The sequence below is a fragment of the Chlorocebus sabaeus genome, chromosome 12, assembly GCF_047675955.1.
Source record: "Chlorocebus sabaeus isolate Y175 chromosome 12, mChlSab1.0.hap1, whole genome shotgun sequence".
Classification (NCBI taxonomy): domain Eukaryota; kingdom Metazoa; phylum Chordata; class Mammalia; order Primates; family Cercopithecidae; genus Chlorocebus; species Chlorocebus sabaeus.
In genome coordinates this window covers 89,309,764-89,322,432 of record NC_132915.1, presented here as the reverse complement: position 1 = coordinate 89,322,432, position 12,669 = coordinate 89,309,764, and the positions used below count along the sequence as shown (strand labels likewise).

General features: G+C 39.8%; 1 protein-coding gene across 1 annotated transcript in view; it reads left to right on the top strand.

Moving 5' to 3' along the window:
* The window catches only part of BRINP1 (BMP/retinoic acid inducible neural specific 1), a 195,829-nt gene that overhangs the window by 143,667 nt on the left and 39,493 nt on the right, over nucleotides 1-12,669 (top strand). Inside the window, exon 6 of the mRNA XM_007968244.3 lies at nucleotides 10,661-10,897. Within this exon, the coding sequence (XP_007966435.3) occupies nucleotides 10,661-10,897 (237 nt within the window). The remainder of the gene's footprint in view (nucleotides 1-10,660; nucleotides 10,898-12,669) is intronic.

Genomic DNA, 12,669 nt, shown 5'->3' with positions numbered 1-12,669 from the left:
TATTATATTATTGTTCATTTCCTCTAAGAGGATTATATACATACAGTGCATTTCCATGTGACTGGCAACACTGCACTGTGGGAGGCTCTGTGACTTTCCATTTTAGTGGCATTGGCCTTGGCCGTGTGATTTGCTTTGGACAATGGAATGTGAGAGGACACGGTACATGCCACATTTGGGCAAGACACTTTAGGAGGCATTGTCTGGCATGGCTTTTGCTCTTTTCCCTTTATCATGAGAATGGCATATTCCTGAAAAAGCCTGCACCTTTAGCCTACATCTGAAATGAAGAAGACATCTGGAGCAGAGCCAAAGCACAGCTGACACAAAATATGAGCAACAAATCAACCTTTGTGGTTATGAGTCACTGGGATTTTGAGGTTATATGTTACCACACAGTAATGCAGCAAAAACGCTGTAACATTAAAACACTGGATTAAATAGCATAAATCACATTTATTTACTGCAGGACTTCTCAGTGCCTTGACTGGGCTAATGTGTATTACGAATCTAAAGAGGTGAATTAAGTACAGAGTTTTCTGAATGTATTTGGGTTTGGACATATTTGCAGATTTGTGATTCTGTGGTATACAACTTGGCAAATGCTGGACCATATATACTATTCACATTCAATTCTGTACAAAATCACTTTCCCAAACTCCTCTACTCTTATAAAAGTTAGAGACATCTTCTTTTTTGTTCCTATGCAAACTCGTGCATATGTATGCATATATTTTATTGTCACTGTACATTTATACATTTTTTTCTAGATTTATAGAAAAAGAGCCCCATGAAGGGCTAGTTTTTTATAGAAACTAGAGCCCCATGAGGCCATAAACCATGTCATATTCACTTTTTGTATCTCTATCATCCAGTATAAAACTGGTTCAATAAAGTGGTAAATGAAAGGACCTTCTTAGTTGATTCTCAATTTAGTACTTCTATTTTTGCATACCTACTATGATCTAGCACTGGGCTTGTTACCTTGGAAAGACTGCAAAAAAAAAAAAAAAAAAAAAAGATAAAGTTATTGTCCTCAAGAATCATAACTTATAACAATGGATCCATAACAAATTATGTGCTGAAGTTAGTGATCAAGTCTTTTAGCACCATTGTTCTCTTAAGAATATTTTTGTGTCTATGTATTTTTTTTACTCAGGTCTTTCTGAGCACTTGTCTGTAACTACTGAGATGAAATTTAAAAAGCCTCAAGTCTCAAGCTGTAATATTGTGAAAGAAGATACAGGTTTTGTTAATGAGGGATGGCTGTAGAGATGGGGCATGCTAAACATGGAAGACAGAACCACAGTCCTCTCTGAAAGACATTCTGTCTAAATTTGTCTTCATTCAAACATGTACTCTGGGTATTCAATAATGTGCTAGATGATAGGGAAATGGTAGATGAATGAGCTGTGTTTTGCATTCAAGAAGCTTATAGAGTAGGAGAGACATGAGCATGAGCACACATATGATACTGTAAGTGTCCCATTGATATTTGAAATATGTGCAAAGTGCTTTTGGTTGCCAGCAGAGAGGCTACCTGAGACGACTTCCGGAGAAAGCAATAGAAAACGGCAAGGTCAAAAGATGATGTCACTTAAACAACTACCCTGTACTAAGAACTCCACATGTGCTGTTTATGTGATTTTATTTTCAGATTCATTGACATATAATTTACATACAACCAAATATACCCTTTTGAAGTGTACTCTTCTATGAATTTGACGAGCATATTCAGTTATGTAACTCCCACCACAATCAAGATATAAAATAGCTCATTTAATTTTTACACTAGCTTTATGAAAGAAGCTCTGATAAGAAAACTGGGGATCAGAGAAGGTAAGCTTCTTAGCTTCTTCAAGGTCAAACCAGTTAGTGAGAGCCGAAGGCAAAATATGAACAGGAGAGAACTTAGCATGCTTGGAGAACAGAGACAATGGCATGGCAGGATATAGCAATAAAAAGAAGGGAGGTGGGTAAGAGAAGAATTTGAAGACATCAGCTGATCCAGGGATCAGGTAGCACAGACTCTTACAGGTATCAAATTTGGTTTGTATCATGGCTTCTATGAAGAAGCTTATATTTAAATTGAACCAACCTCTTCTTAAAGTTTCAAGAACATGTTCATGTTGAAATTTTATGCAATTGGAAAAAAAAAAGTATGCTGGCCTCCTTATCCTTGGTTATTTCATAAATTAAACTATATTGTCTTTTTTTGAAGTTAAAAATTCTCATTTAGAAGTCCCCCTGGCCCAACCCCTCTAATCAGTGTAAATCCTTTTCTATTTTCATTTATTTATTTGTTGTCTTCTCTCCCTCGCTACAAGGTAGGTTACATGACAGCAAGGATTGTGTTCTTGCCTTTCCTAGTTCCTTGTCTTTTCTCTAGAACCTAGAATAGTGTCTGCACATGACAGATGCCTTATTGATCTTTGCTTGACAAATGAATGAACAACAGCACAGAGCAGAATCATAGAAAAGTCAGATTGGAAAAAATCTTTATGGTCATCTAGTAGAAGCGTTGGCAAACTTTTTCTGTTAGGAGCCAGGTAATAAATATTTTAGGCTTTGTGGGCCACATGTTCTCTGTAGCAACTACTCAACTCTTTTATCTGCATGACTGTGTTCCAGTAAAATTTGTTTATAAAAATAGACTGCAGGTCAATTTGACCATAGTTTGTCAACTCCTATATCTGTTAATATAAGCTAGGTTATGTTGTGCTAGCAAACAATTCCTGAATCTCAGTGGTTTGCCAAAGTGAATGCTTATTTCTTCCTTATGTTACATGGTGGTCACAGTTCTACTGTGATTCTGCTCCTCCGATGGCCCCTATCTGGAATATCATTGGACTTGTGAAAAGAGAGATTGATGAGATCATATGTTGTTTCTATAGTTTTGTTTGGAAAAGACACACATCACTCACATCCATATTTCATTGGCCAAAACTTGTCGTGTGAACCCATTTAAGTTTGGAGAGTGGAGATGTGTAGTTATCTTGAAGAGGGGACATTATGAGAAGGAGCATTGAATGTGGGTCAGTGATAACTCACCCTACCACCTGCCATCTGAATCTTTGGTGGAACCAAGATTTTTTTGTGCCATGTCAGCTTTCAAACTCTGCTTCCACACTTCCAGTGTTGGGGAGTTCTCTGCTACCAAAGCAACCTGCTTCATTCTTTAAAACATCTGATTGCTGAAAAGGTGATTTTATCATGCTGAATTCCATATACCTGCGTCTTTCACCTAAGGATTCCAAATCTTCTTAAGATCCTGCAGAGCAGATGATTTTATTTACAAACACAAAAGATTACTCTAGCCAGGAGGGGGCATTTCCTAATTCTTATATCAAGGAAGCAGGAATCCACTCACCAACCCCCAGGTAGCTGCTTTTCTTCATTTTCCGGAGTGTAAATGACCCATCACGGAGACAGGGCTGAACTTCTGAATGAGATCATAGCCTTTTCGCCCTTTCTGCACAGTTTCACCCGGTGAATTATTGTCTTATTTTCATTCCACTCCAATGAGCTGTCAGCGATGGATACTGTAATTCATAGCAATAGAAACACAAACAGATGGGTAATTGACCTGCATGCCTTCATTACACTGGAGTTCAGCATGGCTGTTGGAGCCATAAAGTCCTTTATCTGCCAGTCTGAAATCCCTGGGCTTTCACAAGGAAGGGGATCAGGCTGACTTTTTACAAAAGGTACAGTCCTTGTTGTTGTTCTCCTCACCTTGTGCATTTCAGAAATGGACAGAATTTGACAAGCAGAACTTAGCGGTACAAGACAACAGCTGGGGCTCCTATAAAGCTCAGAATTATCTACAGGGGGCACATTCTGATACAAGAACAGGATAGAAAAATATTTATATTCAACTAAAATAGAACCTGTGTTTTTTTCCTTCTTCCCTCAGCACTGTAAGAAATCGTGTGTTTAATATCTAATGAAATAGGTCAGAAAAGAGCAAATCCATAAAAAATACCACTGTATTAGGTAATTAGGATATAGAATAAAAAAAAATAAAGCTTACCAAAAACAACCTATGACAATGCATGGTCTTTGCCTTGAATAAGAAAGACTTAGATTGACCCAAATTATGCCCTCTGCTATGGCATACTGAGTTGACTTTCTTTATCTATTCAGACCATGTTCATGTTTCAAGATTCAACCCACATCCAACAGCCATTACAAAGTCTTCCATATTCATTATTTCCAGGCCTATTTTCTTTCATCTTCATAATAGATCCCTGACTTATTCAATATTTGACATACATTTATAAAAACCTACTATGTGCCAGAAACAATACTACTTTTAATGTTTTAATCATCAATCAAGGACTGTCTTTCCCATTCTTGAATTTTTTTTTTTGCTTTAGTTTTTAATATCTGAGTAACCTCTCTGTTTCCTTAGGAGGCAGGAAGCATGCATTAAACCTCTTCTTTATTTCCTCCAACAATTCCTAATGTACTACTTGTTAAAAGAAGGAGAAAGAGACTGAGTTCCTGTCAGCAAAAGAGCAGAATCAAAGTCAGCAATGAAGATTGGGCTGTAATCTTCAGGTCCAGGTTCACCTTCAGCTTCTGTTGATTGGATCTTCTTTTCCAGATGTCTTTTCCAGATATTCTTCTTTCCCCAGCCTCACAGAGCACAGAGCATGGTCAGTTGAACCAAGTGCCTGTGTTAGCAATATCATCAATGTTGTTGAAGCTCTCCAGAAATCCAACTTGAGGGTCCCCTGAAAGTTCTTCTGTTACTTGAGTACTCCCAGTGGTTGAAACTCATCAACACAGTGAGCCCCATTTTTTCCTGAGAATAAGAAATGCTATTTCCTCTAAGGAGCTCACAGATTTCTGCTCTGTGTCATCCTTCCCTTCAGAATTTTGATCCCTCATGTGCAAGAATTCTCTCTTCTTTTCTAGGGAACTTGTGAGCAAACAAACAAAAGAAGACGAACCTTAGTCAGAAAGAAATGTAAGGGCCAAGTTGTTAGCTGGAAGGAGTTCTATGCCCGTGGCCTTTTCCGTGTTCTTCCCGCTGTCTAGATTACTCTTTCTGTTGATCCTCATCCCCTAGCGCCTGTGTATCCATTAGGTCTCAGCTTAAATGCTACCCCCTAGGAGAGTAGTGGAGAGTGCTTTTAACACCCCTAATCCATTCCATGCTGAGTTAGTTGTTCTTTCCCTGTGTTCCCTGAAAAACTTGTACTTCTCGTAGAATACTGGTTTTATTGTACCCAAGCAGCTGGTTTACATCTCTCTCTCTCTCTTTCTTTCTTTCTTTCTTTCCTTCTCTCTCTCTCTCTCTCTCTCTCTCTCTGTCTGTCATTTTCTCTCACTAAACAGTAAGACCTACAACAAGAGGGAGTTGTCTGCCTCATTCACCCTAGTATCCACAGCACAGCTGCCTGGCACATAGTAGGGCTTCAGGAATATATGTGAAAGAAGGGAAGCAGAAAGATGGGAAGAAAGGAAGGAAAGATAAATGGGAAGAAGGAAGGATGGCAGAAAATGAAGGAAGGAAGGAAGGAAGGAAAATTCATAGAAGAAAAATGATGGAGTAATTAAAAACAAAGACCAGTAATAAATATTTTAATACTGATATGAGAAAATGCATTCTTGGCATGTTTTATACTGTCTCAAATGGTGCTATTCAAGGAGGATTTTTCAAGAAGGGTTCAAGTTTGGTCCAGGTAATGAATGTGATCTGATATCTGGTTAAATGGGGGGAACCTAACATTTGTTGAACACTTAATTATGACAGTGTCTTGGTCTGCTCAGAGTGCTGTAACAAAATTTCACAGACTGGGTGGCTTACACAAAAGGAAATTATTTGTCACAGTTCTGGATGCTGGGAAGTCTAAGATCAAGTACCAGCAGATATGGTGCCTGGTGAGGGAGGTACTGCTTCCTGGTTTGTAGACAGCTACAAGCTGTCTCTTCTCCCATCTCTTCCTCTTCTTATAAGGGCACTAGTCCCATTACAAGGGCACCACCCACATGACCTCATCTAAACCTAATGACTTTCCAAAGTTTCCGGCTCCTTCTACCATGGCATTGCAAGTGAGGGTTTTGGCATATGAATGTGTGCATGCAGGGGATGGGGAGCACAAACATTCAGTCCATGGCAGCTGGGTTGTGGCTTAAGTTTATGCCTTTTTTCTCTTCGTTAGTATACAAGGAGATTGGGATTTCAACCTCACAGGCAAAAAAAAAAAAAAAAAAAAAAAAAAAATCCATGAGTTCCAGGGGGTATAAAACATTGCCAGAGGTCACACTGCTGGAGTCACCACAGGGGTTGTAAGCCAGGTCATCCTCGAGTGTGTCAGAACTCAAGTTGAATTCCTAGATTGGAGTCCTGTTTCTGTCACCTTAGTTGTGAGACTTTGGCCAGGTCATCTGATTTTTAAATTCTAACACCCCAGAAGCCTCATGAGGCACCTTTCTTTGCATCTTGGAGAAGGAAGTGTTTAAAGTTCAAAGTTCCTTTGACTGGCAGGGTGCAGTGACTCATGCCTGTAATCCCAGCACTTTGAGAGGCCGAGGTGGGTGGATCACCAGGTCAAGAGCTCAAAACCATCCTGGCCAACATGTTGAAACCCTACTTGGGAGGCCGAGGCAGGAGAATTGCTTGAACCCGGGAGGTGGAGGTTGCAGTGAGCCGAGACTGCGTCACTGCACTCCAGCCGGGTGACAGAGTAAGACTCCATCTCAAAAAAAAAAAAGTTTCTTTGATCAACAAATGAGTGCCTGGAGCCTACGTTGGGCTTGAGCTTAGTTTACACTTGGGGCCCTTAAAGGGCAGACAGGTCCCTTCTTCCCTAGAGCCTACTCTCTAACGGGGATGATAGAAAAAATATTAAAAATAAAACAAATTCAAAAGATAATTTCAGCCAGGAATTAATCCTGTGAAAAAAATTGAAGATTCCTTTTAATGTGAGTCTGGGAGGGTCTGGATTACAGGACAAGGGATCAAGCAGAAACCTGAGGAGAGAATATTCGGTGCACAGGGAAAGGCAAGTGCAAAGATTATGGGAGTAACAATATTGATGTATGTATTGCAGGTACTGAAAAAAGGGCAAGGTTTTTCTGATGTGTTCTGAGTACAGAAGAGAATATTAGGAGATAAGAGGAAGGAGGGAGGCAAGGAAATAGAGATATCCCATCACGTGACACAGAGAAAGAGAAATAATATCTCAGCACACAAAGACTGTATACAAACTACAGAAAATATTGTGAGATGCACCTGTCGAAGGTGAATTGAAAGGAAAAAGAATGGGGCACAAATCAGGAAAAGAAAAGGGAGACATCTTGGGTGTTCCCACATATACATTGCCCACACACTCTGCAGAACAGTGAAACATTCCATTTCAAATTATAACAAGTTTTTTTAATATATAAAAAGATTGGGAGAAAAATATTCCATATGTTCAGTGTGGGTGAGTTGATGTTCAAATAAAACTCTCAACTATTGCCTGCCTGGGTTTTCTGAGGCAAAATTTATATGCTTGGCAATAACAGTAGCCCTTTTCTCTCTCATTTTCTCAGTTTTCTTTTCTGTGTGTGTGTGTGTGTGTGTGTCTGTGTGTGTGTGTGCATGTGTGTTGTGTCTTTGGGAACTGTGGGGACAGAATATTTTACCCCAGCCGGCAGCTGTATATCTTTCAAACAGTGGTTTCACAAGCCAAATCCCCCTCCAAATTATTTATGGATCCCATTGAAGCAGGCAGGATTCAGGCGCCCACGTAGGAGGTCAGCACTGGGCCTCTTTGTTGGACACAGGCCATCAGGAGACGACTCTGGCTGTGACTGCTGTGTGAACCTCCGCTGCCTGCCGTAGAAATGGTTATGTAACTTTGAACAGTAATGACATTTTGCAGAAAAGTGCTTTTTAATTGCTATGTCTTCATTATTCTCTTTCGAAATTGCCCAGGAGATTCTGCCTCCAAGACAGCTCGGCATGTTCTGAGTTTCCATTTTTAAAGAGCAGCAAGTTTTGTATTTTAGCTGCTCCCAGAAAACCCCCAACCCCAAACTTCATCTGTTTTCAGTTGCATTAAATGGGGTAGGTAATACCGCCTTTTGTATCCTTGCCAAATGGAAAAATGATTTGACGCAATTTTCTATAAATGCTCTCCCCAAATTCCTTTTGGGCTGGGACCAAGAATAGAATATTTTATCCCCTACAGAAGGGAGAAAGAAAATGATGAGCAAGCTAGAAAAATAGAACTGAGAATAGAGTCTGTAGAGTTCCTTTAAGCAACAGAAACTTAACCCCGATCCATACACCCAGTTGCCTATGGGGGATTGGGATCAGCTAAAAATAAATTTGGCTCTAGAAGAGAAAATGGTGATATAGATAAAATGACTCAATAATGCACACTCTGAAAGAATCGTAGACTCAGTTCAGAAGGGACTTTATCGCTTGATTTGTTTTACCTCATGTGTGTTTTGGTATGTATATTATGCCCTTGTACAGTAGCCCTCCCAGACAGTCACTCAAACCCGTATGGACTCATTGCTCATCAATGTGGAGCTCACTCAGTCTCACAGCAGCCCATTGTTAACTGTATAGCTTAATCTGCTAGAATCCCTTCCATGCATATTGACATATACACCTTTCTCAACAGCCCTGTCACCAATGCTGGTTCAACAGGCACAGAATTGTAAACGCTGCTGCTTATCAAAGCTCTGCAAATATGTGAAGACTGCCTTTTGATTATACACCCACACCTGTTTTTCCTTTATTAATCCTGAAGGTTCTGTTAAATTTTTAACCACTTTAATCAGAGGAGTGGCATCATCATCAATATTGTCATCGTCATCACATCAAAAATAAGAATAGACAACATTTATTGTTTGCCTGCTATGTGCCAGGAGCTTTTCCAGATAATTTGCAGGCATCCTTTCATGTAGTCCTCTCAGTAATCCTTGTACGTAGATACTAAGTGGAACCTTACAGACAGGCTGAATATTTTGCTTTAAATGACTTAGGTAGTAAGTAGAGGAGCCAGTGCAGCCATGCCCGGGTTTTTGACTACAGCGTGTGGTTTCCTGCCATAAGGCATGCTGGAGGGATCATCTTCTTCTTTTCCACAATGTTCCTCTGAAAATATTCTCCTGTAGCTGCCATGTGAAGACAGGTTGAAAGGATGGGGCTTATTTAAGTATATATAAAACCTGAAGAAAATGGAAAAAAGATAAAAATCTAGAAACAACTGTGAGTAGAAAATGGAAGAAGTGCTGACCTTGTTCAGCAAATCCCTGGTAGGTAGGATTAAGGAGAGTCCCTGAAGCATAAATGAGAAAAAAATAATCCAAATAAGAATACAGTTCTCTTTTACACAGTGAGTAGTAGAACTACTACCTCATATTGGAAGCTAAAACTGCAGCCCCAAATGAGGTGGAGAGAAATGTCTTAAGCGAAAGTGCCCTAATGTGTTAAGTTAGCCCAGATCTGTCCTTCTCTCTGGGCACCACAGACAATAGTGATTTTTCATAGGTACCAGAGTAGTGCTCATGCCCAGATAAATCCTTCTCTATCATTGGCTCTCTGTATTAAGACTTTGAATATTCAAGTATAAAGAGAAGATCACGAGATGTAATCCAGAGTGCTCATCCTATAGCCATGGGTTGGTCACTTCCTATTGGTGGACTATGGCTTCCTTACTGTTAGAGCAAAGAAAAGAAAATTAATTATCTAATGATGCTTGTGTCTAGTGATATGTTAGTTTTTATGCTACAATAGTCCTAGTAAATTATATCACTCTAATTATGTTACTCATACCCTTCAAAACTACCAATGTGCACCTATGATCCACAGAATAATGTCCAAATTCCCTGGTGTATAATAAAGCCCTTTGCACACTGGCCTCTGTCCCTCTCTATAGCTATTTTCTACAGAATGAGCACATCCATTCATCCAAGTTCATTTCTTCACTAGGAATTTTCAGACACATGATGCCTTTCCTCTTTTAAGAATGTCATTCTTATTCTGCTTTTAACCTAGTGATCTCTTACTTGCTTTTCAACCAGCCCAAATTCTGTCTCCTCTGTGAAGATTTCCCTGCTATCTAAACAATGTTATTTGCAGTCTTCTGCTGTTCAGTTGCCTCATATGGCTGTCTCTGCTATAGGTCTATAAAGCCATGTTGTGATGATGTGTGTCCATGTCTATGGCTGCTGATTATATTGTAAACTCCCCAAGGGCAAGGATTGTGTCTTTATTTAAATCTCTATAGGCCTAGTGCCTAGCTCAAGACTTGTGTTTCATAAATAGGGTTTACAAATACTTAAGGAAAGCAATTGAGGAAATAAAGAATAATAAACAATAATGTTATATTTTCAATAGGAGTTTTCTCCACAAATGGAAAAGGTATATGCCATATGTGGCTCTAGCCTCAGTCCTACCATAACAGAATAGAGTACGCCTTTCAGAGGTAGCCAGAGCCATGACCTGAGAAGTTTAAGTAAAAGTGATGCAACTGGAAGCCTCACCGATAATGCCCTGTCTGGATCTAGGTTAGCCCAGAAATACGTTGGTTCCAATACACAGGGAGAAATGTAGCAGCTTCAGATTCCTATGTATCACCTTTGGAAACTGTTAATGAAACACCTTTTTTTAACCTTTCTGTTTTCCCTTCTTGCTATTCTCACACAGGTCTTCAGATAATCTTTCCTCAGTATCTGCAAGAGAAGTTTGTCCAGTCGGCCTTAAGCTATATCATGTGCAATGGGGAGGGGGAGTACCTGTGCCAGAACAGCCAGTGTCGATGCCAATGTGCCGAGGAGTTTCCGCAGTGCAACTGCCCCATCACGGACATCCAGATCATGGAGTACACGCTGGCCAACATGGCCAAGTCTTGGGCTGAAGCTTATAAGGACCTGGAGAATTCAGGTAGAGTCTCACTCAGTGCCACTGCATGAGTGGCCTTGAGCCAAGTCTGAAAGGGAGCTAATCTAACTGGAATTAGGACTGCTGCAAGGGAAAGTTCAGTGACCCTGACTCTTTCACTTTGGAGGGTCCAGATGCAAGTATAATAGTTGTCACAGAGCAGGCATTCAATAAATCTCTACTGAATAAAATTAATGAATAGCATAATCCAGTCTGTGGTTATATGATGTATTGTTTCTGTTGTACCCAGAAGACAGAAAGAATAAATCTGCATAGGAAGCCTCTGGAGAGGGAAGAGTCAGAGGTAGTTGTATTGATTCCTTGGGCTGCATATGTGTGTGTGGATATTTGTGTGTGTGTGTGTGTGTGTGTGTGTATGTGTGTGTGTGCACCCACACGCTTCTGTCCATCTCTGTAAGTAGATAAACATATCTCTATGTGTGTGTGTGTATATATGTACATATACATAGATATAGATTTCCAAAGAATCTGCAGACTATCAAAGCTCAAAGTCACTTTTTTGCTAACTTGTTATTTTCTGCCTTTCATAGTTCAGAAAAATGAGTTTCAGGGGAGGAGAGACAGTCACTCAAGCTCCTAAAGTGGATGAAGTCCAAAGTAGGATCTCTGCCTTCATGGATGTTTGAGTTTTGTTGGAAAGCCAGGCGTTAATTATGTAACCATGCCAGTGATTAGGAAATGTCAAGGATACATCTGTAAAGAGGGAGGAACTGCTGTGAACAAATGATGTAGAGTTGGGGGTCAATGTGGTTAAGGAAGGCTGCCTTAAAAAAGAGCAGAAATGGAAGTATCTGACTATGGTGCAGATATGAGAAGGTGATTGCAGGTAGACCAATGGGAGGCACAAAGGGCCTAGGAGAGAGATGACCATGACATGGGTTAAGGAGATGTTACAAGTTGTAAAAACAGGAAGTGTGCAGATATGCCAAGATATTTAGAAGAAAAAAATGGCAGAGGTTGATGTTAGATTGTCTACAAGGTTGAAGAGAAAAGGGATATTGAGGTGATATTCATAAACCTCCTTTACATAGGCATGTTAGACAACTTGATAGATGTTGATATCCTTCATTGAGCTAGAATACCCTGAAAGATTTGGAAAGAAGACCATGTGCTCACTTTTCTATAGGATAAGCTTGAGAATCCTTGAGACTTCCAAGAAGAGATGCCAAGCAGGTACTTAACATATAATATGTGCTCAAGTACCTGTTAAATAAATGGACTCATGCATAAAGCATTACTGTCTTTACAACAACATTATATTTCTTAAATCTATTATAATAACCACCTTAAAGGAAATAGTAATATTTCTGTATAACAGAGAAGGGAATACCTCTTCTATAATCCTCCTTCAAGACCCAGTGTCTTCCCTAGGGTTGCACAGTTAGTAAATGGCAGGATTGGAAATGGAATTCCTGATTCCAAATCTAGTGCTCACAGCAGCTTTGGTAACTTAATTTTACTTTGTCCCCCAGGCCTGAGGTTCCCTCATCTGATAAATGAGAAGACATGTTTGTGTTTTTAATATTTGAATTTATTCAAGTCTTTAGACAAGAAATTATTTGATCAAGCAAAATCTTACCTAGGAGCCACTGTGTACCACAGATAAAAGCAGAGTTCTATGGAATAGCATTTGAAAATAACTGGTTTCCGTGAACTCTGAAGTCCTAACCCAGCTCTGGGAGCCCGGAACGCATCAGGAATCCTGCTCTTACAGTGCTGTACAACTCAGATGGAGCTGTGGATGCCTTATAATG